Raw genomic sequence first — 26,646 nt, forward strand, 5'->3', positions numbered from 1 at the left:
GGTGGTTTTGCTTGCTCTGGAGTTGTGCAGCCCTATACCATTTATTTATTCATTAATTCATTAATTCATTCACTATCATCGTAATATTCAGAGTAGATTTTCCTCTAGAGGAGTGGTTCCGAACCTGGGGGCCTACAGAAGTTGCTGAAATACAACTCCCAGCTATTCCCAGATACAAAATCAGCCCCCAGAAGAACCACTGCTCTAGAGGAAAGGAAGCTTTCAGTACCCATGTTCTGAGTTTTGAGCGTCAGATATAAATATATTGCCCTTTTTAGATTTTTCTACAAATCACGAAGGTGGAATTTTCCATGGAAAAAACTACCATTTTTGAAATCCCATTGAGTCATAATCGTTTGATGCTTCATTTGAATGTAGCACATGTGTGTTTAGCTTCCAAAGAAATGCCTTATTGGTCTGGTGTTCAGATAAATTGAATTTCTAGATATGTCTGCCAATGCTTCTTCACTCTTCCCTGGATTAGAGGCATTAAATCTATCTTCAGGGCCAGGAAAAATATATTATTCAGAAATGTAGTGGATGTCATATTCTGATGGGGGGGAAATGTACCATAACAAAACAAGTCTATGTCATTGCAGAATGTTGACTCAGAACTACCAGCATATCCTGGCCTTCGCATTTGCTGTCAAGGAGATCAATAAACACCCCCAGCTTTTGCCCAATGTCACACTGGGTTTCAAGATCACTGATAACTATTTTAGTCAGAGATTGACCTTCCGAGACTCTATGGAATTTCTTTCCACATGGGGAAAATTGATCCCTAACTATGTGTGTGACACCCAGAACAATCAGATGGCCATCACTGGGGGACCTTACACTAACATCTGTCTGGACATGGCAGCCATTCTGAACATCTACAAGATTCCACAAGTAAGTTGGACACATGGAAGTTAAAAAAAATTGAGCTGGAGAAAGAAAGAAGGGTGATTGTAATAGAGAAGCACAATCTGCATGCTGCTTAGAGGTCAATTCCTGAGTAAGGAAAATAATCCCAATGCTTCTGTTGTACAAGCAAAAGTTATAAAAGAAATTATTTTGATTTTTCATATGCATTGCCGATGATATGAGCACAGAGAGCATCCTCATTTTCCTACTCATAGAAAGATGTAATACCATTTCTTTGGTGCTTGTGCATGTAGCTTCCATATTTCTGTATGTAAACCACTTTTGGAACTGTGGTTAAAAAGCAGTATATAAATACCATTGTATTCATATTCTGTGTCCTGCTAATGAACATCACAGTGAAGATTAAAGTTTGATATTTTTGAGGTTGGTTTCCTACATTGGCTTGCTTCATGTGTCTTTTGTAATGGGAGTAACCAGTCAGACACTAAAAATAAATCAAGTATTTTTAAAATGACCACATTTGAGGACAACAAATGTAGGCACAGAAGCAAAATGAACATTGTTGAGACTGATGCAGGAGAGTGCAAAGTACCACATTTCCCTCCAGTTCTTTCCTGTTAAATACAAGTAGTGGTTGAGGGGTCATCTTCGACTGACAGTCCTCTTTCTCTTTGGTAAATACAAGTATACCATGTTTCCCCCAAAATAAGACAGTGTCTTATATTAATTTTAGCCCCCAAAAATGCACTAGGGCAATTAGTGGTGCATCAGAAATTACTGCTAGGTCTTACTTTCGGGGAAACAGGGTAGCTATCTTTTAAGTCATCACCCTACATTCAGAATTGGCTTCTATTCAGGTAAAATCGGTACAATGAACACTTCAAATTACAGTATGATTTCACTATTTTTTTAAAAAAAGTTTCAGAAAGTGATATGAAAAGAAGGGAAGGGAGTGTTTTATGTTATTAGATGGAAGCCATTGAGCAATCTTTGGACCTTTGCAAGCTGCTGCTTAGAGGTTAGATCATCCAGCTTCATGATCACAGAAGTGCCCACCATCACAGATATGGGGCTTCCCTTTTCAGACAAAAGCTGCTTAAGAATGAGTCGCACAGCATTTGTCTGTGAATAATGAGTCAGGGGTAAGACTTAGGGCCTGTTTGCGCCTCTGAACGTGATTACACACTTAAATTTCTACAGAGGGCTCAAGACTCAGTGTCCTTCCAGCTCCTAGCCACATGTGCCTCAGATTCCCCCTGTTTCGGAGAGTCATGGCTCCCCTATTGGAGAATGAGCATTAAAAGAAAGAAATCAGCATATATCCAAGCACTGTGCCTCTAACATTTGATCACAGTCACAGAAACTGTGAGCACTCTGTATCCCCCTGGATCAAACTTACTGAAAACCTAAACTAAAATGGATTTCAGTTGAGCCCTATCCAGACACTGAGGCTGTTCTCATGAGCAGCCACGTTCCCACGAGCAGCTGTGAGAACCGCTGGGATCCACGCAGATCCTGGTGCTGCCGCAACACCCAACCCAGTACTGAAGCCCAGCCGTTAACCCAGGCTAAGGGATTGTGTGACCACATGAGCTGCTTGCCACCCACAGTCTCAGAGATGGATGCCTAGAATGCCCATCTCTTGGGGGAGAAACCCAAAGCACCACACTCAATGCACTTTGCATTGTGGGATTCCTGGAGGCTAGGACAAGAGTCCTGGCTTCAGATCCACCCTGTACTGTGGTGAACAGAGCAAGGCTGATTGTGTAGGAAAGCGGAGCTTGCTCCTATCAAGCAGTGATAGGTCATCTGGTGGGGAAGGCCTGGTTTGTGAAGCCTTCCCTCTGCCCACACATTCATAATAGGTCATGTGAATAGCCCCATTAAGTTTTAAGAGTGTACATATGTCCGTACATTTGTATATATTTTTCTGTGAATGACTGTACCTGTGTTCATTTAAAAAGAGAACTTTAGTACAGGTCTCTCAAATGCATGGTGCAAATAGGAAGTGTTGAACCTATGTTCAAGATAACATGTGAATAACTGTACTGTGTACACAGAACAATTGTATGAGAGTTCAAAATACTGTGTGACTAGGGTGGATGTTTGCAACCAACATCATGTGCATTAGAAAAGTATTTTTTAACCCTATTTTTTTCTTTGAAAATATGTCTTGCTGTATCTTTATCTTCTTCTTCTACTGAATACATGGATAGTGTTTAGCAGTGATTCGATTTCTGATTGGGACTTTCCATACAACTTCTAATAGTCCATGAAGAGCAGGTGGTTTATTTTACTTGATGTTTTAGAGGTTTTGTATCCAAGACCTGTTTTGTTTAGTATTTGTGAAAGTGGAGTCATGGCGATTACAAACAACATAGGGGATTGCCCGACACCCAAGAAGACACGAGACACAAGGTATTGGTATAAATTGGGCCACAATTTATTTAAACTTCAGCAAGAACTTGAAGAGCAGGGATGGCTTCTCAACCGGCAGTGCGGTACTATAGGCATGCGCCACCAGGGCATGCCTAACCTATAGCATAGGGTGATACACCTTGGCTCCAGGCAACCCCAAATGCTCTCAATCCGGGGCTGCCTATCCTAGCTGGCCTAGTGCCGGGCCCCTGGCTAGCATCGCCCCCAGGTAGCCATTCAGCGATTCTGTGGGGCTTAGCCTGCCAGGGTAGGTCGACCAAGGGCAGATATCCCTGAGCCGTGCAGTCTCTAGGGAGTTGCCCTTCCCGACCCATAGCCAAACGCTTACCCGAAGGTGTTCACCAGCCTGATAATATCTTCCCAACCGCATTGCACCTGCCACAGCGTGGGTTAGCCTAGCTTAACCCGCGCTGCCCCACCAGGAGCGTAAACATATGGCCGATCCCTGCTCTAAATCCCGTAGAAACAAATTAGTCCCATTGGGCGAAAGGTGGACCCCATCCCCTCTAAACAAGCTGGGAACCGAAAAGAGAATGTCCGGGTGTTCTATTAGTCCCCCCCACAATGGACACCAGGAAACGCGCCATCTGGGCGTTAACCTTCCTGCGAGCCCTGTCCACTCTATAAGGGTCCCCGGCACCTCTCCAGACCCTACGTTGCAGCATGGCTGACCAAATGATGACAATTCCCAGGCACCACTCAAGGACTTGTAAGATGTCCTTCCGCAAGCTATGAAGAATGGATAACCCTGACTGAGACACTAAATCGTTTTCTCCCAAGTGAAGAACCAAGATGTCAGGCGTCAGATTCGCCACCAGAAATTCCCGCAACATAGGTGAAAATTGGGCGATGACCATCCCTGATGACCGATCCAGGAGATCGATGCCCACTGCCCAAGACCTAGCTGTGTTCCAGGCTGCGCCACTCGTGCTGCCTCATGAGCCCAGAAAACTATGGAGTGGCCCAAAATGAGTACTCGAGCCCTCGCTGCCCGTCATGCAGGGCCTGTAAAGAGAAAAACAATCAGCGGCTGTCACCAAGGCACTAGCGTACATATCTCTTGTAAGTGGCAGACCGCCAACGCCCAATGCGCTGGATGATCTCACCCGAAAGACCCAGCTGGGAGGCTGTCGAAGCAGTGCCAATGCAAAAAGAGTGGAGAGAAAGCTGCGTTGTGTCGACCCCTGCTGCTCCCAGTGCACGACACTCCACCGTCCAGAACTGGTCCTGGGAAAGGGGGTGCCCGTCTTCGTGTATGAAAAGGCACCCGAGTGTGGACCCTCGGAGGGTTATGTACTTACTCAAGGCCCACACTGGGCACAGGAGCATATTGTCAGCCCTATGCAATGACACAAGCTGCCCCCTGCCCTTTTGATCGGTCTTAGAAAAATGGAGGTGCAACCGCACCATGTCCCACCACAGGACAACATCCCCAAACTGCACCACCTTGAAGACAAGGCTGTTCCGCCCCCTAGGAAGCAACTCACCGGCTCGAAAGGCCCCCAAAAACAAAACTAGCATGGCAGCATGGAAAAGTGCAGCCTCATAGGGGGTCCGGCAGACCACTGAAAAATGCTCTACAGCACCCTGGACAGCAGAGGGCAAAAGGGGCCTCCGACTGTCCGCCGTAGCCGGGTGTTCCCATGTCCAGCCCTCTAGCATCCTCCTAACCCTGAAATCCCCGGTGGTGTCAGCCAGGCCCTGGGATTTTGATTGAAAAGCCAAAGCTGCTAAATAACCCACCATAGCCCCCGGAGACAACCCCTTACCCTTTAGGTGGACTAAAAACTGCATCAGTTGCTCCGTGGGGGGGGGGAGTCCTGACCCAATCCTACCTGAGTCCTAAATTGCTGGAAGACCCTGCACTGTCTAGTGTATGCCGCCCGCGTGCTGGGGGCCAAAGAGGCCGAAACAGCCCTCTGTGCTTCTAGGCGCTAAGGCTCCACAGCCACGCCAGCATCTGCTCAGGCTGGCACTCTGCCTCTGGTGCAAGCTGGCGAAAGCGCTGCACCTGAAAATGAGACAGCGCATCCGCCAGACCATTCTGAATGCCCGGCACGTGGCATGCAAGGAACTGGATGTTATTAGACAGACAGGCCAAAACAAAGGCCCTGACTAGGGTCATAACCCTAGGAGACCTAGAGGTCTGCCTATTGATCACCTGTACAGTGGCCTGGTTATCACACCAGAAGTGCACCATATTGTTCCGGAAAAGATCTGCCCAGATATGTATGGACACCACTATGGGGAAGAATTCTAGAAATGTCAAATCCCTAATAACCCCACTAGCCACCCAGGCATCTGGCCATCTCTCAGCGCACCAGCGGCCACGAAAGTAGACGCTGAAGTCTGACCCGCCAGCGGCGTCTGACTGTACTTGCAGCTCCGCTTCCAAAAGGAGCGAATCGTGCCAGAAGGACGCCCCATTGTAAGAGTCTAAAAAGGATGCCCACAGCCGCAGGTCAGCCCGCATGGGGGCAGTGACCCTGACCCTATGGTGACCACACCTGACAACCCTAATGGCATCACAAATTCGGCGTAGAAAAGGACGGCCGGGCACCACCACCTTGCATGCAAAATTTAAAGGTCCAATAAGCTGTTGGAGCTGCTTGAGGGTGACCTTACGTGCTCGTATACAGGAAGCCAACAAAGCCCACAATGTGTCTAGTTTCACCTGGGGGAGCCTGGAACAGCACGCAATGGTGTCCAGTTCAATGCCAAAAAATGTAAGAATGGATGAGGGACCCTCAGTCTTCTCCTGAGCCAATAGGACGCCCAGGTCCGCACACAGGTGCTGAAAAACCTCTAGCAGGTGCCTACACTGGTCAGTTCTAGGACGGCCAACCAGGAGAAAATCATCCAAGAAATGGGCCGTGGTCACAAGACCAGCCTCCCGCCGAAGAGCCCATTCGAGCATGGAGCTAAATGCCTCGAAGGCCGCGCAAGAAACCGAGCAGCCCATGGGCAGGGCCCAATCAATGTAAAAGTGGCCTTGAAACGCAAACCCTAAGAGGTTGAAGTCTGCCGGGTGAATCGGAAGGAGACGAAATGCAGACTCAATGCCGCATTTTGCCAGCAGGGCACCTTGTCCACACGATCGGACAACCTTGACTGCCTGGTCAAATTATGTGTAGCTCATGGAGCAAAGACCGCCAGGAATCCCATCATTAACTGAGGAACCATGTGGGAAGGAAAGGTGGTGAATAAGTTGATATTTGCCTGGCACCTTCTTGGGCACCACCCCCAACAGGGAAATGTGCAAGTCCGGCATGGGCAGCTCCCGGAATGGGCCGAGAACCCGCCCCAAGGCTATTTCCTTGTTAATTTTGCGAAGCACCACCGCTTCCATCCCGTCCACGGACTTAAGGTTTGGGGCCATGCTGTGAACTCTTAAACCAACATAAGGAATACGAAAACCTTGCGTAAAACCCTCCCTCAAATAATTTGCTTGTGTTCTAAGTGGGTAATCCCGCAGAAAACGCTCCAGGACAGGGATCTTAACTTGGCTGGGGCCCTTTTCCAGTAGTGGCACCCTGCATGGCGCCTCCACCCTTCCTGCCACCCGTAGGTGGTTCTCTTGTACCCCCCTGGGGACCCTTGAGGCGCTGGCAGTGAATGCTGGCATGCTTTCCCCCGCAGAATCCACACTCGTGCCAAAATCGGCAAGGAGACCTATTGCAGCTCCCGCTGGTATTGAAGGCCCAGCATGGCAGGGTACTTTGAACACCCTGCACAGCGACAGGCCCTGACGACTGCGCTGCGGGAGTCCTAGAAATCAAGTGACCGCTGTCTGCGCGTTCCCCTGGATGGGCCTCGAGGGTGTCATAATGAGGAGCCAGAGCTCCTGGTGCTGCCTATCCCATGAAATAGCTGGATTCAAGGATGCTCAGAGTCGAGAGGAGCGATCATAGCGCTCCCAGGCATTGCCCATAAAGTCCATGTATCCACGATGTATTATATCCATGTACTTTACAAGGGTAGGCCCTTTGGAGGTGTGTACCTGGAGCATGACGCCCATATAGACCGTATATCCTGACAACCAGTTGGCCCAGTTATGCTCCACTGGCTTACGTTTTGATTTTACTTCCTCCCACTTTTGCTTTCCCTCCTTCAGGACGGTTTCGGGCTCCCTAAAGAGCAGTTGGAAGATATCAACAAATTCCCCGCGCCAAATGCGCTCCTTAACTGAGGGCAACAGGTGGTCACCCAGCGGCAGGGAGGTGTCACATGGCGGGTAAGGAATCTGTGTCCCTCAAGCATCTACCACGGCACCTGCGACCGTGGTTAATGTATTAGTCGCAGAAGGTGCCGCCCCCTGCCATACTTGGGGGTAGGGGGCCATCCATACGTTAGGGGGTAGGGGGCCATCCCCGTATGGGGGTAGGGGGCCCAAGGGGGCTGGGGGCCATCCATACGTGTTAAATGGCTGAGCCCAGGGAGAGATACCCCAAGGCCAAGTGTCGTGCAAGAACTCACCAGGCCCCTGCTTGTCTGTTGAACATGTGTCTACTCATCCAGGCTCGGAAACGCTCTGGGAACCATTCTTATCCGAGGTCAGATCCACCGCCGGAGGAACAGGATGTGGATCACATGCTTCCAAGGCATCAATTCTGGATGAAAGTGACTGTATTAGCTTAGCACGTTTGACCCCCCTAGTAACCCTTCTGGAACCAGATGGAACACCGGATGGACCACCCTTCTCCACCACAGGCGCCACTCCCTGTTTTTCTTTCTCTAGCGCCTCCAGGTGTGCAGTAAGCGCCCTCACGGTACCCAAGTCCCCATCGTCGTCTGAGGAGGAATCAGAAATGGGCGCAGGGCGCGGGGGGGGGGGCCAACCCGCTTCCCGCCAGTCTTTGCCTTGGCTTTCTTTGGACCCATCGCTGTGGTTAGCTAAAGAACAGTTGTTATGGGTTGAACCCGCAGCAACCGTGCAATGCCCACAAAGTACCCAAACAGATACCAAGCAACCCAAATGGGGATGAATCCCAGCTGATTATGGCCCTCGACCCCCACCCCCACCGTGAGGTACCGGGCCTATACTCCCAGCTATCCCACGGCCCGAGGGAGAGACACCACCGGGATTGCCACTGAATTCCTCAGCCGAAAATGCCCGCAAAGCCTAAGCCCTGAAGTGCTCCACCGAACGAAGGGGGGGCCCGCCAGACACCCGCTGCCAATCGGGGGGAGGCTTCCACCCACCCTGCTGGTTGCCCCGAGTCCCGCTGCCCAGCCAGACCGCCGCCAGGGCCTGAGTTATGGCGGGAGCTACCCGCTCTGCAATTGGCCGAAAGGCCACTCCAAACCTCCGAGGGGGTCTTAAAAAGCCACCGTCCTTTGGCTGCTGCCACCGCTCATGTGGAAACCCGCTCCCAATCTCATGCTGGGCCGAGAATGCAGGAGCCTGAAAAGGCGTCCTGCTCCAATGCCTGTTGAGAGCGAAGTGAGCTCTCACGGGCCCGGAGTAGGACGCGGAGCTGAAGCCCCACACCCGCATGGGCCCGCTCGACCAATCAGGTCAAGAGAAGCCTCATGCTTCTCCAAGGGGGCCAGGCAAGAGCGCTGCGCCGCTTATTCAAGTGGTGAGCAGTGTGATAGTGAGTCCCCTTGGAAAATACCTCTTCTAATGCTAACCTGTCTAAGTGTCTCGCCATTGATTGTTAACTGTGTACTCCACATGCTCATTGCTTTTTTATAAATATCTGAATGTTTTTGCTGACACCAGTTGTTTCTAAACATTTTAGTATCCATGTGTGAGGCAATGAGTCAAAGGCCTTCTTATAGTCAATTCATGCAACACTTAGATTGGTTTTTCTTCTCTTGAAATTTTCTAAAATCATTTTGTCAATCAGCAGCTGGTCTTTTGTGCCTCTGGTGTTCGGGCAATTTCCTTTCTGTTCAACTGGAAGCTGTTTCTTAGTTAATAAGTGTTGCATCACTTCATCTGCTATTATTCCAGTTAATAATTTGAACATGGTTGGCAGGCAGGTTATCGGTCTATAATTACTTGGAACTGCACCTTTTGCTGGCTATTTCATTATGAGAAGAGTTTTCAGTTGTTAACCATTGTTAACATTATTATTATTGTTGTTTACAAAGTCAGACAGGTGTTATTGACTGGTTTGTTTTATCCAGACATCGAGTCCTTCCCAAAGACCTGGGATGCCAGAATTTTGTTATAAATATTGTTACTGTTATTATTATAGATATCATCGCAGAATATAGGCTGCTCCCAGTAAAGTTGCTTTTTTGTAACTGGCTGATGGTGATTTCTGTGGCCCCTGTGGTGTTGAGGTGCTCTTCAAGGTGTTTTGGAATTGCACCTTGGGCGCAAGTTACTACTGGGATTATTTTGGTCTTCTTCTGCCACAGCCTTTGAATTTCAATGTGTAGATCTTTGTATTTTGTTATTTTTTCTATTTCTTTTTCTTCTATTCTGCTATCACCTGTTATTGCTATGTTCGTTATTTTGATTTGCTTTTCTTTCTTCTTGACTACAGTTATATCTGGTGTATTGTGTGGCAGATGTTTGTCTGTTTGTAGTCAGAAGTCCCATAATATTTTTGCATCTTCATTTTCTTCAACTTTTTCAATTTTATGGTCCCACCAATTTTTGGCTACAGGTAGCTTTGTATTTTTTCCTTCTTATTCTGCTATCATCTGGTATTTCTATGTCGATTATTTTAACTTGTTTCTCTTTCTTCTCAACTACAGTTATATCTGGTGTATTGTGTGGATGATGTCTGGTGTATTGTGTGGAAGAGAATATTATTATTAATTATTATTGTTGTTGTTGTTACTATTATTATTTTCCTCTTTACTCAGTTCTTCAATCTTTTCATTCTTTTTAGCTCTCCTATAATTTTGCTCCAGAAACAAATGACAAAGCCCAAGTTGTTTTCTCCCACTGGACGTTTCCAAATGCAACCAATCAACAATGGGGAATCCTTCAGCTACTGCTATATTTCAGGTGGAAATTAATTGGGGTGATGTATTTCAGTGTTATCAATACTGATACGTTTCTGCAGAACATGCTTCTGACGTTTTCACGGAGTGGTATCTGCTTTGACTTCATTAAGAAATTACCAGTATTAACTTTTTCCAATCAGGTTGATAACATAATGGATGAGACCACTGAAATATTCCATGCAGTCATGGAAAGTAGAGCCAATGCAGTGTTCTTACATGGTGGAATTCACACCATAATATATTTGAGACATGCTTGTCAGTTGTTAGCATTTGAAGGCCTACAGTGGAGTGAAAAAGGTAAAGTGTGGATTATGACAGCCGAGATGGATTTTGCATCACTTCCCATTCAAAGAGGATTTGATCTAGACTTCCTCCATGGTGCTTTATCCTTTGCAATTCACTCAGAGGATATATTAGGATTCCAGACATTTCTACAGATGAGAACCCCTGCCAAAGAAAAAGGAGATGGCTTTCTCAAGGATTTCTGGGAACAGGCATTTAATTGTGTGTTCCCCAGCTCAGAGGCAGATGAGAAGACTGAAGAAGTCTGCACTGGGGAGGAGAAACTGGAGACTCTCCCCAGGTCTGTGTTTGAAATGCGCATGACTGGCCACAGTTACAGCCTCTACAATGCTGTCTATGCTGTGGCACATGCTTTGCATGCCATACATTCATCCATGTCTAAGCACAGAACAGAGATACATGGAGGGGGATGGAGACTTTGGAATCTTCAGCCATGGCAGGTAACCTCCTAAGGACAGAAGGGAGGAGAACTCACACTCGTTCTGGGTGGAACATAAGGGCTTAGGGTGGAACATCCAGGGGCATAGCCACAATTGTGCAAACAGGTTCAAAGACCTCGGGCCGCCAATGGTAGGAGATGCCGAATCCCCCAAGAGGGCATGGATTGGGATCTTGGAAAGAGCCCCGAACAAACTCCCCCTGCTCATGCCTGGGCTACTAAGAGCCCCAAACCAGTGCTTGGCTGTCCTTTTCAGGCAGCGTTTGCTCCCTGAAAACAATCTATTCCCCTTCCTCTCTCTCCAGAGAGGGTTAGAAAGGGAGAATAGATGCTTTCAGGAAGCAAGGACTGACTGAAATAGCAGGGAAGCACTGGCTCTGGCTCTTCGGAGCTCGAGGCCATGCCACCTTTGTGCATGACCTCAAGCTCTGAAGAGCCCGAGTGAGACCTTCCCTGTCATTTCAGGCAGCACTTGCTGCCTGAAAACATCTATTCTCCCTTTCTCTCCCTCTCTGGAGGAAGAGAAAGGGGAATAGCTTGTTTTCCGGTAGCAAACGCTGCCTGAAAAGGACGGGCAAGCACTGGTGGGGCCCAGGCATGCCCTTTGCACATGACGTTACGTGCATGGGATGTTGTCACGAAGGCTGCCAGGCCGGGCCAGACCCAGGCCGCCACACGGCTGGCTCCGCTGCTTGGCTGGCTCCGTACCTGGGAACATCAGCATTTAGGCTTTCAAGATATCCCCCCACACTGCAAAAAAGCTGGGGTTTTGGCGTCAAAGTGCTATATCCCTTATAGGGTTCCATTTTTCAACCTAACCCCTAGGGCCCCAGAATGCACTGGATAATTTGTGGCACGCCCAGGGGCATAGCTAGGGGAGGGGAGCCATGGTCACCCCTCTCCCTGGTGGCCCTTTGGAGTGAGGTAGATAATGAAGAAAATGAGGAGTGGATCTGGGAGCCCCTCAGGAGCTGGGGCCCCTTTATTCTTTGTTCTTTGAACACATCTGCTCAATTATAGCTACACCCCTGGCTGTGCCAAATGACTATAATGCAATATCACATGTCTTGTAGTACAATATGTAGATGTATCTGGGTTAGACTGGGCAAGCTGTTTAATGTACGTTCTTTGTTCTAATTTTCTGTGTATGATTGGAGTGGAGAAGATGTTTAGTCAGTCCAGTGATCTTTTCCCCACATGGCTAGCCTGTGAGATTTTAGGTTTTCCAAAAGCCTGAAGTCGTCTTGAAATCTTTGTTTTGAAATGGGGGAGGGGTTGTATGGGGATGTGGAATAGCCCCTAAAACCGCTTCAGATTAGAGGCATATCTAGGGAAAATAGCGCCTAGGGCAAGCACTGAAATTGCGCCCCCTGTCCAGACATCTGACACCCATCTTTCAGATAACTTTACCATAATATCAGCTGAAAAATATAAGTCAAGTTCATTAATCTTTTAAAATTTCAAAAACTATTTAGCAGTGGACATAGCCAGCATGCATCTACTAGCATCACTATTACATACATTTTAAAAATCAATGGAGAATTTGACTTTTCCCAGATACTCTGAAAATAATTAAAGGATATGCAGAGTAAACTGTGTCACTGCTTGGAATATATTCTAGTATTTCAGAAAGACAGTTAAAATGAGAGAAAGAGAGCAAGAAACTCATAGTGGGCCTTAATACTAAGGATTTCACACTGATTCAAAGACAAACTCACCATTAATAACCATATTTTTAAGACACCACATTTAACTCACTTATCTTAAGAAGCAAAGAGCAAATGAATACAATCCTAGCTCATAAGCTTCAGCTGAGTATTCACAAGCCCTGATTCTCTGTACATAGTGCCAAACTGAATATGTGTGCAGTGACTTATATTATATTAAATTATTATTTTTTTACCTGTAGCCCCTTCGGGGTGCTTCATCTAGGCTGTGGGGGGGGGATGCAAAGGTTACCCCTCCCACTGTTGGCCTCTAGGGCCTCGCAGAGACCATTTGAGCATGTGCAGTGACCATTTTTTAAAATAATTGATATTTTAAATGGCCGCTGAAAACAAAATGGCCACCACGAATGCTCAATTGGCTTCTCCAAGGCCTTGCATGATCTAGGGCCTCACAGAGGCCATTTGAGTATGTGCAGTGGCCATTTTGTTTTTGGTGGCCATTTTTAAAAAAATTAATTTTAAGAATTTGCCCCCCCCCCTTCAAGTGGTGCCCAGGGCACGTGCCCTGCCTGCCCTACCCTAGATACACCTCTGCTTCAGATAACATTTTTGTTTCCAGGAGCTGACAGTGGTCATTTCCCCTCTCATTATTCCTCCCTAGAGTGGATGTAGAAATTATGATGATGCTTTGTGATATCATGTAGCACCATGCTGAAACCAAAGAGAATTAAGGGCTATGCTTCTGGCATTCCTTCTATGGGAAATGTGTGAAATTGGAAATGATAATAAACAATTATAATAATAAACTTTGTTGGTTAATTGCCCCATAACAAATTGTTCTCCGGGTGCTCACAACACAGCACTAAACGTGTGTGTGTGCGGCGGGGGGGGGGGGGTGTTGATACAAAATATAATACAAAGCAATTCTTTTAAAATCTGCTCAAAAAAGTTCATTTAAAGGTCAAAATTTATAAGTGAACAAAAAGGTGTTTATACCTGATGTTTAAAGGAACCAAAGGATGAAGCCAGGTGAACCTCCCTGGGGCAGGGGTATTCCATTAATGGGGTGCAACTACCAAAAAGGCCTTCTACCTAGTAGCCACCCGCCTCACCTCTTCTCGCAAGGGCACTCAGAGGAGGGCCTCCGAAAGAGAGGAGAGGAGAGCTGGTCTTGTGGTAGCAAGCATGACTTGTCCCCTTAGCTAAGCAGGGTATACCCTGGTTGCATATGAAAGGGAGACTAGAAGTGTGAGCACTGTACGATATTCCCCTCAGGGGATGGAGCCACTATGGGAAGAGTAGAAGGTTCCAAGTTCCCTCTCTGGCTTCTTCAAGATAGGGCTGAGAGAGATTCCTGCTTGTAACCTTGGAGAAGCCACTGCCTGTCTGTGAAGACAATACTGAGCTAGATAGACCAATGGTCTGACTCAGTATATGGCAGCTTCCTATGTTTCCTAAGAAGATCTTAAGCACATTTGGGGAAATTGACATCTCATGTGCCCCCTGAACATTCCCTCAAATACCTCTAATCTGAAAACCCCACAAACGGAATGGTTAAATTCTGTCTGGACATTTCAGCTCAGTTCTACTTTTTAAAAGAAACATTTGCTTCTGCCACATGATGAGGCTTTTCTCACAACCAGCCTAACCCTCCTGACTAACCCCCTTAATAAACCTGACTTTTAGCTGAGGTAAAGGGTGCTCCTGACCCTTAATCACAGAGACAGTTGCTTAGAGCGTGTGCCGCACATTGCATTCAGGGATACCAGATCCCTCCACCCTGCTCCGTGCTTCACGGAGCTGCATGGAGCAGGGCGGTCCATGTGGGAGGCACACTGAAGCTGACCTGTCATCTGGTCATCTGGAGGGAAGGTAAAGGGAAAGCAGCCTTCCCCCTGCACACTCCCTGCTTGCTCAGGGCAATCCTTAGAATCACCCCCAGGAGTTACATGAGCAAAAAAAATGATAAACTCAGCATACATATTGCTTCCTTGCTAGCCTATATTGACTCAAAACAGATTAATCTGTAGGGTGGTGGTGGTTACCATTACTTTGGTTTGTTTTTTTATAACATCATGCTAAAGACTTAAGCTATGTCATTAGTTATTAATTAGAAAATGAAGTGATACACATATTTTACCCATTTTATCCTTCCTTCCTTCCTTCCAACCATTCTGCAAACAAGTATGTTCTGGATCCCAGAAGATACAGTCCAACACTGCAGAACATTATTTCTTCCCAATGTCCTTTTTAGACAATAAAATCAGAGGATTTTGCCTATGAAATTCTTGAAGATATCAGTGCGCACATCATCAACAACAGCAGCAGCAGCAGCATCTTTAGCATTCCTATGCACTTAATTAATATAATTACGACCACAAATATTAACCAGCATAAAGCTTTTCAAGGACCACATGAGACCTTATGTGAAAGATGATCATCCAGAAAGCTATGTTTGCTTATCATTGTTGCAGCTCCTTTCCATTCTTGTTTCTTTGTTTTTAGCTCCTTCACTTCTTGAGAAGAGTCGCGTTCAACAATAATGCTGGGGAAACGGTTTCTTTTGACAAAAATGGAGAATTGGTGGGCGGATTTGATGTTATCAACTGGATCACATTCCCAAACAAGTCTTTCCTCCGAGTCAAAATTGGAAGAGCAGACCCGAATGCTCTCCCAGACAATGCATTCACTATTTCTGAGGATACCATTGTGTGGCCCATCAGGTTTAACCAGGTAGGTCTGCAGAAAATTTCAAAATGTTTTCATTTCTTGAATGCTCAAGGAGTTATTTGCTACCCAGGCTAATTATTGTCAGATTTTTGTCATTTGAACTGGAACAGATTTTAACTGTTATTGTTCCAAACATAATGCATTCAATAATTCAAAAACAGCATTATACATAAGAGAAGCAGAAGATATTTCTCAGATACAAATTTACTATGTCTGGTGGCTATAGGCTAACTCCAGCCTCAGAGGCATGGTGCCTCTAAATAGCAGTTGCAGGGAAGCAGCAGTAGGAGAGAAGGCATTCCCTCAGCTCTTGCATCTGGTGGGCCACTGTGGTAAACAGGATGCTGGACTAGATAGGCCTTGGTCCTGATCCAGCAGGGCTGTTCTTTTTAAATGTTCTTACTGTACTTTAAGTCTCCTGCTCAAATCCTTCACATCTCTTCCCCCACCCCCATCTCCGCTCCCTCAGCTGCCAGTTTCTGTTCAGGTCCCCTTGCATATCTATCTATCTATCTATCTATCTATCTATCTATCTATCTATCTATCTATCTATCTATCTATCTATCACATTTGTACACCACCCCAAACTTTCATCTCTGGATGGTTAACAATAGCATAAAGCAAGTTAAAATATATACCAAAACTTAAAACAATTTAACAATTTAAAAATCATCCACAAATTAAAACCTTAAAATTTTAAAGAACAGAAAAAGAAAGATCCCAAAGGACCAACAGAGTCACACTTCCTCTGTCAATTTGCAATTGAAGATCATTCATCAGGTTGACCAAGGCAGTCTCCACCTCATAGCCCACAAAAAACAACAACAACAGTTTGGAATGGGTCTAGATAATCAGTTTCCTCCAAGACCACCTGGAGCTGAGGGGCCTCCACCCTCTCAATTACCTTGCCCAGTCATGGGAGGTTGGAAACAGGCCTATAGTTGCTCAACTCTGAGGGATCTAATGCAGGCTTCTTTAGAAGAGGTCTAATAATTGCCTCCTTAAGACAAGGAGGCATCCTGTCCTCCCTCAGAGAAGCATTTATGATTTCTACCAGGCCTCTTGCAACAACCTCCCTGCTAGATCGAACAAGCCATGTTGGACAAGGGTCAAGAGAACAAGTGGTAGGCCTCACCATTCCAAGCAGCTTGTCCACGTCCTTGGAAGTCACAAACTGAAACCGGTCCAGTTTCAGTTGAACCACATAATCCAGGTGATCCAGTCAAACCACATAAGAGGAGTTGCTGGACACCTCCAGTTCAGATATCAAATTAATTGTGGAGTCTCCATCTAAGTTGGCCCAAACCCGAGAGATTTTATCTGCAAAAAATTCTTTAAACACATTGCAGCGGGTAATGGTGGCTCCAAATTCTGATTCAAGAAAGTGGGGGCACATACTAGCCCCCTCACAACCCTGAACAACTCCGCTGGATGTGAACTCGCAGATGCAATATGGGCAGAAAAGAACCACTTCTTAGCCACCCGTATTGCCTGAGCATAGATCTTTAAATGTGCTCTTTGTCGTAATCTGTCGGATTCGAGTCGAGTCTTTCTCCACTTGCGCTCCAGTCACCTACCTTGCTGCTTCTGCCCCCGTAGATCTTCCGTATACCAAGGGGCCTGTTTTGAAGTCGGTCGGAGGGGACGCTTAGGAGCAATCATATCTACTGCCCTGGTGAGCATGTTATTCCAGTTTTGCACCAGGGCATCAACAGGATCACCGGCAAAGCCAACATTAAATCCTTCCAAAGCTTCTTGGAATCCTATTGGATCCAATAAACTCTTCGGGTGGACCATTCTAATAGACCCCTCACCCCTGCAGAGATGGAAAGTGGTTGTAAGCCTAACCTTAACCAGATGGTGGTCCGTCCATGACAATGAGGAGATCACAGGAGTCCCCACCCATGGAACACCACTCTGATCAGAGTAAAATACCAACTCAAGTGTGTGACCTGCAATGATCATTGGTCTGGAGACCACTTGCGATAGGCCTATGGTTGTCATGGCTGCTATGAACTCCTGAGCTGCCCTGGACAAATTGGTCCCAAAATGAACATTGAAGTCCCCCAGCACCAAAAGTCTGGGAGACTCCAACGTACGTTCCGCGACCAAGTCCGAAAGCTCAGTAAAGGATCCTCCATTGGGCAATGGGACGATCGGTACACCAACAGAAGTCCCAATCTATCCCTGGTCCCCAAACATAGATACACATATTCAATATGGTCAGATATCTCGACAGGGACCCTGTTAAGGGAGATATTATCCTTATAGACAACAGCCACTCCACCTCCCAGCCCACGTCCCTTCACCTGCTCCCCTACAGAATACCATGGAGGAAGAAGCTTGGACCAAACTGAGCCACCAGCCTCCCTGCCAACCAAGTCCCAGTGATACACACCAGGTGAGCCCCTTCATCCATAATCAAATCATGGATGAGCTCGGGTTTATTGTGGACCAACCTGGCATTGCAGAGGAGCAAGGTAAGGCTATATGGGTTGTTGGCAGTGCTCCCCGAGGTCACAGAGCTGGCAGGACAGCCGGAATGGGAGACAGCTATTAAATTTCTGACTACCCTTCCCCTGGAACGGCCTGCTGACCTGCCAACATTACTTCGTCTATTCCCCACCACCACCAGAAGAGCTGCCCCACATTCAACCAATGCGCCCCCTGTCTCCCCATCTCTAGACAAACCCAAACACATTACAACTACTTCAACCCAATCTCACCAACAGTGAAGTGAGCAAGAATCTTCTATAGCCGTTCAAGTTAGTGTGTCAGCCACAGCGCTCAGTCCCACCTCTGAAGGCCGCCCCCTTTTCTCAGAAGCCCAATGGGTGTATCTCACAACCACACCAATCAGGCACTTTGGCCAGGTGCAGAGTATATCTGAACACAGTTAGAGTTAGTTGAGCCCCTGATAGCAAACAGGCTACAGCAAGGAGGACAAGAGCAAAGAAGAAGCCTTGGCCCTTCCCCACCCAGAGGAGAGCGGAGCGTAGAAGCCAGATAAGAACTCCTTACCCCTACAGCCATCTTCCAGTCACCCTTCTGCTTTCTCACCACCGTGTCACTTTCAGCACCGTAGTAGACCTCAGGGCTGTTCTTATGTTCAAATTTACCTTATATGGTAAGTGCATGCAAAGAATGAGGAGACCAGACTCGAACTATGGTTAAAGGGAACTGGCAAATAGCCTGTCCAACTTTTATTAATAGCAACAACAGAAATGTAAGTTAATGTAGCATGGTGTCTGGTGCAGATAAATACTTATTTTGCCAGGTGATGCACCACTGAGAGCCAGGGTATGAGGGGACAGGAGAGCTGGTGCAAACAAGGCCTATCCCCAGCACACCCCTCTGCAAAATTGGCAGAAAGTGTAACAAGATAAGAGTGACTCCCATTAATGGAATGGGAATCCTCCCAATTCAAAAAAAGGGGGAACAACTACTAAATTTAAACCCCAGCTGTCCTGAGCTTCCACTGCCACAGGAAGGCATGCAACTGAACAGCATCTGACCTGCCACTCAGATGCCCTGACAAAACAAGAGCAGACTGGCTATGTAAGCCCTGCCAACCAGCTGGAACATATGAATGCTGTCAGGACCAAAAAATTCACTTTGCACAAAGAGTCACTCAGGTTGTCGAATGAAAACATCCCAATACCCATAAAGTGTCTTGTCAAAATAACTCTAACCCAACAGGAGTCACGCGATATATGCTCAAATAAATGAATAATACACCGTGACTGAATATATTGAAAGAGGAATGCTCAAGACATAAACTAATCATCCCCCAATTCTTTAATATATTAGACATATCAGAGCTAAAGTAACATTCCCACTTGATGTAACAAAGTGCATGAAAATATAATCCAAAATTCTCAAACGGATGTATAGTTCAATAGGCACTTGGGTGGAAACAGTTATTATCTGAGCCATTTTTGGGAGGGCGGTATAGAAATAGAATTAATAATAATAATAATAATAATAATAATAATAATAATAATAAGCGGAAGAATGAAAAAAACCAAACAGTATCTGATCCAAAAATACCACCTAGATTCAAGGAAAATTAGAGAAGTCCTGGAAATAATAAAGCAGCAAATAACAAAGAAGATTAGCAGATATGAAGCCAGAATTACACAACACAGGCAGAATCTCCAATTCCAGTAGAATCAGAGGCGTTTCTACCAAAGCATAGAAGGAGAAACTGCAAGAAACATAGAAAAACCAAATAAAGAAGAAACAGTGCATTTATGGAGAAAATTATGGGATAATCCAATAGATTATAATAAAAAACCAGGCTGGATGAATGAGGTCAAAAAATGTAACCAACAAATGCAAGATCTAATAATAACACCAGAATTAATAAGTGAAAGAGCAAAGAAAATTAAAAATTGGACTGCTCCAGGTGATGATGAACTGCATGGCTTTTGGCTTAAACACCTAACAAGCTTTCATAAACAACTATCAAAACAGTTCAGTCACATTTTGCAAGGCGGTGATATTGAACAATGGCTAACAACTGGGAAAACTCATCTCATCATGAAAGACCCAGCAAAAGGTGCAGTTCCAAGTAATTATAGACCGATAACTTGCCTGCCAACCATGTTGAAATTATTAACTGGAATAATAGCAGATAAAGTCATGCAAAACTTATTAACTAAGAAACAGCTTCCAGTTGAACAGAAAGGAAATTGCCCGAACACCAGAGGCACAAAAGACCAGCTGCTGATTGACAAAATGATTTTAGAAAATTGCAAGAGAAGAAAAACCAATCTAAGTGTTGCATGGATTGACTACAAGAAAGCCTTTGATTCATTGCCTGACACATGGATACTAAAATGTTTAGAAACAACTGGTGTCAGCAAAAACATTCAGATATTTATTAAAAAAGCAATGAGCATGTGGAGTACACAGTTAACAATCAATGGCGAGGCACTTGGACAGGTTAGCATTAGAAGAGGCATTTTCCAAAGGGACTCACTATCCCCTCTGTTGTTTGTAATCGCAATGACCCCACTTTCACAAATACTAAACAAAACAGGCCCCAGATACCAAACATCTAAAACATCAAGTAAAATCAACCATCTGCTGTACATGGACGATCTGAAGTTGTTTGGAAAGTCCCAGTCAGAAATCGAATCACTGCTAAACACTGTCCGTATTTTCAGTAGCGATATAGCAATGGAGTTTGGACTAGACAAGTGTGCTGCATTAATAATGAAAAGAGGAAAAATAACAAAAACAGAAGGAATAGAACTGCCCAATGGAAGCAACATCAAGAAACTGGAAGAGAAAGAACGTTACAAATACTTGGGCATTCTCCAGGCTGATAACATCGCACACACTGAAGTTAAAAGAAAAATTGGAAGTGAATACATCAGGAGAGTTAGAAAAATTCTCAAGTCCAAACTCAATGGCGGGAACACCATACAAGCCATAAACACCTGGGCTATACCTGTTATCAGATACACTGCAGGAATAATAGACTGGACCCAGGCAGAGCTAGAGACGCTAGATCGTAAGACCAGGAAAATCATGACCATCAATCATGCTCTGCACCCCCGCAGTGATGTAGATAGGCTCTATCTCCCTCGCAGCTCAGGTAGAAGAGGAATGCTGCAAGTCCATCAAACAGTAGAGGAGGAGAAAACAGGCCTTGAAGACTATATCAAGGACAGTGAAGAAGATGCACTTAAAATGGTCAAGAACGAGAAACTATTCAACACCAATGAAAGAAAGCCGGCCTACAAGAAAGAACAAGTCAAGAACCGAGCAGAAAAATGGAGGAAAAAGCCCCTGCATGGTCAATAGTTGCACAATATAAGTGGAAAATCAGACATCACCAAGACCTGGCAATGGCTTAAGAATAGCAACTTGAAGAAAGAAACAGAGGGTTTAATACTGGCTGCACAAGAACAGGCACTAAGAACAAATGCAGTAAGAGCAAAAGTAGAAAAGTCAACAACAAACAGCAAGTGCCGCCTTTGTAAAGAAGCAGATGAAACAGTGGACCACTTGATCAGCTGTTGTAAGAAGATCGCACATGACAAGGTAGCAGGGATGATACACTGGAACATCTGCAAAAAATACAAGCTACCTGTAGCCAAAAATTGGTGGGACAATAAAATGAAGATGTAAAAATATTATGGGACTTCCGACTACAAACAGACAAACATCTGCCACACAATACACCAGATATAACTGTAGTTGAGAAGAAAGAAAAACAAGTCAAAATAATCGACATAGCAATACCAGGGGATAGCAGAATAGAAGAAAAAGAAATAGAAAAAATCACCAAATACAAAGATCTACAAATTGAAATTGAAAGGCTGTGGCAGAAAAAGACCAAAATAATCCCCGTGGTCATTGGCGCCCTGGGTGCAGTCCCAAAAGACCTTGAAGAGCACCTCAACACCACAGGGGCCACAGAAATCACCATCAGCCAATTACAAAAAGCAGCTTTACTGGGAACAGCCTATATTTTGCGACAATATCTATAATAACCAACAGTATTGATGATAAAATTTTGGCATCTCAGGTCCTTGGGAAGGACCCGATGTCTGGATAAAACAAACCAGTCAATAACACCTGTCTGACTGTGTAAACAAGAAATAATAATATCTTGTAGTTCAATACCAGTTGAATCCAATAGGGAGAAAACTTCTCATCATGACGTAATAGTGCATTCTCATTCTCAGTAAAGCATTCTCATTCTCAGTTTGTTCAAGATGGAGATAATATAAGTAATACAACTGTGCATTTTAGGGACCAAACAAGGTACAATATCCCAAACAATGTACAATATGAATAACGTACAGTATAACAAACAATGTACCATTACAGATTTTCCGGATACTGCATTGTATTATTGTTTTTTAAACAAAAACAGCCACCAACAAAGCCTGCCTAAAAATGACTTTGCCGAGTTGATTATTATTATTATTATTTCTTGTTTACACAGCCAGACAGGTGTTATTGACTGATTTGTTTTATCCAGACATCGAGTCCTTCCCAAGGACCTGGGATGGCTGAATTTTATTGTCAATGTTCTTGCTGTTGTTATAGATATCATCGCAGAATATTATTATTATTATTATTATTATTATTACTATTTTACATTTAGATCCCGCTCTTCCTCCAAGGAGCCCAGAGTGGTGTACTACATACTTGAGTTCCTCTTTCAAAACAACCCTGTGAAGTAGTTTAGGCTAAGAGAGAAGTGACTGGCCCAGAGTCACCCAGCTAGTTTTTTATGACTGAATGGGGATTTGAACTCGGGTCTCCCTGGTCCTAGTCCAGCACTCTAACCACAACACCACACTGGCTTTTTGTGAGCACTCTAACCACTAGTGCAGCCATTCTCCCCACATTCCATGTAAGGTCACTAAGTCAGCTGACTGATTTAACTGTCACTAAGTTTAGCTTAGCCTTTTGCTTGCAACAAATTAACCATTATGTGTATCAATCACCTCTGCTTCCCATGAGAAAGAAGGAAGAAAATGGTTCTTTGTTCTGTAAATGCAAGAGATAACAGACTGCACAAACATGTTATACTAAAAGCTCAGAGGGATCATGTATGCTAAAGAATGTTTGCCTATGTTTATCTAAGTGCTCCAAGACTAGCAGAAAGGGAGGGGGACTAACGGAGTACGATAAAGCTGAAACTTTGTGTAACTTCTCCTATATAACGCAGATGCTGAATTTGCTGGGTGTGCTTTGCTTTGGGGACAATCCCTGGCACTGATTGCTCTGTGCAGCATAAACTTTAAAAGATTTCCACCTCTGGCATGTTTATTGACGTTTTCATGCCAGGCAAGAACCAACTTTTTGGGACAACACTATTACTACAAGGCTATGCACACGATGGGAGGAAACAGGGCTAGCAGAGGTTCCTCCCATAGTGAGAACCACCGGGCTCGGCTGCGAGCCTTGTGGTTCTTAACCGGGTCACCTGCTTAAGTAGCCCTACAGTTAAACCAGGTTTGCAGAGCAACTGCTCCACAAACCAGGTTTTTCTGCTTGTGAGTTGTTGTGGTGTGGCTCCACGCCACGGCTACTCACGAGGAGACCACCGACCGGGAGGCTGAAAAGCAGCATCCCAGCTTGGGGGACTCTCCAGCATGCCCTTCACGCTCATGCTGGGCATGTTGGAGCTTCCAGGGGCCGCGCAGCCCCTGAACTCCCCAGCCCCTGACAGCTTCGAGACAGAGCCGGCAGTCATTTGGGCAGCCGCTGTGGCTGCTGGGACAGACTGACTGCTCGTCTGCGGGGAGAGCGGGCTTAGCCCGCTCTCCTCGCAACCCACACATGGTTCTTCTCACAAATTGTGAAAAGAGCCTCTACTTCTTCTTCCCCTACTGCTGCTGCTGCTGCTACTACTGCTACCGAGTCCACCACCACCACTACTAAATATAATAATCAGTTAAGCTATACAATTAAGACATAATACATGTCTTAACTGTAGACCAATCAGTGGGATACTCTCAGGGGCACAGGGCTTGTGCGGCCCTCTTCCCAACCCACTATGCTTCACAATACCTTAGAAGATAAAGAGCCAATCTGGCCAAAGCTCCCAGGTTCCAAAGCTCCCCGCCACCATCTGTTATGCAGAATGGGTTATTCAGAAATTATTCACCACAAGTAACGATGGTCCATGTTTGTGCTTCAAAAATGGTTTCCTTCTACTTTAAACAAGAATGCATGAGTCTTACCTAAAAATCTAACTACTTCTGCCTCTCCAGGGATGGTTCTGGTTAACATAGTTGCTCCTGCCGTCATTGAGGCAAGTCTCATGATCAGTGAGACCCACCTTCAGAGGGTTTGTGGGAAGATCCAGTGGGGCTGTGGGGACTGGAGGCAGCGTGGCCCCAAGAAGTTTCAAGATGACCCACATGAGCGCTTGGGGCATCCGGGAGAGACCAGCAGGGCCAGGAGGCTTTTTTCAGCCTTCCGGCAGAGGGTCTCCTCATGTGCTGTCATGGCGTGGAGCCGGGCCACGGCAATATATTATCCAAAAGACAGGGTTAGCGGAGCACCCGGCTAACCTCAGCTAAGGGGAGGGGGAATTAGGAGGGCTTGCTGCCGGGAGCAGTGTAGTTCCCATGGCAGCACACAATCCACCCAAAGCAGGCTAGGCTCCTTTAGCCCGCTTTTGGTGGATCATGAGTATCTCTTCATTATGAGGCTGCTTCCATTGGCACTGTCTTCCTGGCTGATGATAGCTTGGCACTTCACCTATCTGTTCAGCTTTGTCAGGATTTAGGTTTCCTGCAGCTACTCAACCTGCTATGCCAGACAAAAGACTAGTCAGTGGAGCTGTTTGTGGTTCAGAGCTGACTATGGCTATTTCTGCTGCATCCACTCTCCAGTCTACTCACTTTCATGAACAAGAAAACATAAAGGAATGATATTGTGGCTCTCACAAGCTCAAAGAAGGGTATCGAGGCTGTGACCAACTGCCAGCATCCCTATCCCCACAGCTTTGATGGTGTCAACCAAATCAAATAAGTTGAAAGAGGCTCCAGTGCGTTATGTACAACTTTATGTACAGCTCCAGTGCTTTATGTACAAATTCCCAAAATCTGTGTTTGGAAGTTAATGCAATCTATTCATTCATTTTGAACAGGCACTGCCTCTTTCATTGTGTAATGACAATTGCCAGCCAGGTTATAGAAGAGCAAAGAAGGAAGGGAAGCCACTGTGTTGCTATGATTGCCTTCCATGTACAGAGGGGAAGATTTCAAAACAGAAGGGTAAGAGCACTTCATTCAGGATTTTCTAATGATGATCATTGGTTACAGATCTGATTTCTAAAGAAAGTTTCCAAGTACTTAAAAATGCATTCAAGATTGGTTCTATTTCTAAAGACATCCAATTACTGGGTGACTGTATTTGTTCTGATTCCGTTGACTAGAAGATGAGTGGCTTAAATTTGAATTAGAAATAGTTTCAGTTAATGGGAGCCTGGGTTCTGTATTTCTTTTCCTGCATGTTAATTACTTTATAGCAAAATGTGACAAGAAAAGCAGTGTATAAGGTTTTTCTCCTCTAAAATAAAAGTAATAAACACCTTGTCCAGATCTGCACATTTTCTTTTCCAGATATGGATGACTGTGATCAATGTCCAGAAAATCATTATACAAATGATGATCAGGATTTATGCCTTCCCAAAGTGATCACTTTCTTGTCTTATGAAGAACCTTTGGGCACCAGTTTGGCCATTTTTGCTCTTTCCTTGTCTTGCATCACAGTTTTTGTGCTTGGGACTTTCATGAGGTATCACAACACTCCCATTGTCAAAGCCAACAACCGGAGTCTCTCCTACACTCTCCTCAGCTCCCTCCTGCTCTCCTTCCTTTGTGTTTTCCTCTTCATTGGTCGACCTGAGAAGTCGACCTGTCTTCTTCAGCAACCAGCCTTTAGCATCATTTTCTCTGTCGCTATTTCTTGCATGCTGGCCAAAACCATCACAGTGGTTCTAGCTTTCAAGGCCAAAGAGCCAGGATCCAGCAGGAGAAAGTGGGTAGGGAAAAGACTGTCCATTTCCCTTGTGCTTTCCTGCTTTCATCTTCAAGCAGGCATTTGTGCAATATGGTTAGGAACCTCTCCTCCATTCCCAGATTTTGACATGCAGTCCCTGACTAGGGAGATTATAGCAGAATGTAACCAAGGGTCTGTCTTCATGTTTTATCTTGTTCTGGGCTACATGGGACTTCTGTCCATCATCAGCTTCTCTGTGGCTTTCCTTGCCAGGAAGTTGCCAGACAGTTTTAACGAAGCCAAGTTCATCACCTTCAGCATGTTGTTGTTCTGCAGTGTTTGGTTGTCTTTTGTTCCTACCTACTTGAGCACCAAAGGGAAATATATGGTGGCTGTGGAGATCTTCTCCATCTTAGCTTCTAGTGCTGGGCTACTGGCTTTTATCTTTTTCCCCAAATGCTACATCATTTTGCTGAGGCCTGAACTGAACAAAAGGGGCCAGATGGTGAAGAGACAATATTGAAGGATGTTTGTCAGTCTTCTGCTAAGAGCTGTGCTTTAAACGTTTGTACATTCACCATAACTTTTCTTCTCTCAGAACCTAGTCTTACTATTAAGCCATGTGTAGTTATTATGTAGCAAGTTGCATACATATATGTAAATAAATACTATTTTCCAACCATTTTGTTCTTCATTCTTACATTATTACGAGCAAGGATTTATGCCCTTGGGTGATTTCCTTCAATTCAG

At 45.4% G+C, this 26,646-nt stretch overlaps 1 protein-coding gene across 1 annotated transcript; it reads left to right on the plus strand.

The window, feature by feature from the left end:
• The first annotated feature begins 8,801 nt into the window (after window positions 1-8,801).
• LOC128329748 (vomeronasal type-2 receptor 26-like) lies at window positions 8,802-26,419 on the plus strand. The gene is made up of 5 exons (XM_053261362.1): window positions 8,802-8,903; window positions 10,158-11,018; window positions 15,190-15,417; window positions 25,043-25,169; window positions 25,518-26,419. Exons 1-5 carry the CDS (start codon window positions 8,802-8,804, stop codon window positions 26,417-26,419), a joined length of 2,220 nt encoding a protein of 739 aa, XP_053117337.1.
• The last annotated feature ends 227 nt before the right edge of the window (window positions 26,420-26,646 follow it).

The sequence above is a fragment of the Hemicordylus capensis genome, chromosome 6, assembly GCF_027244095.1.
Source record: "Hemicordylus capensis ecotype Gifberg chromosome 6, rHemCap1.1.pri, whole genome shotgun sequence".
Lineage (NCBI taxonomy): Eukaryota > Metazoa > Chordata > Lepidosauria > Squamata > Cordylidae > Hemicordylus > Hemicordylus capensis.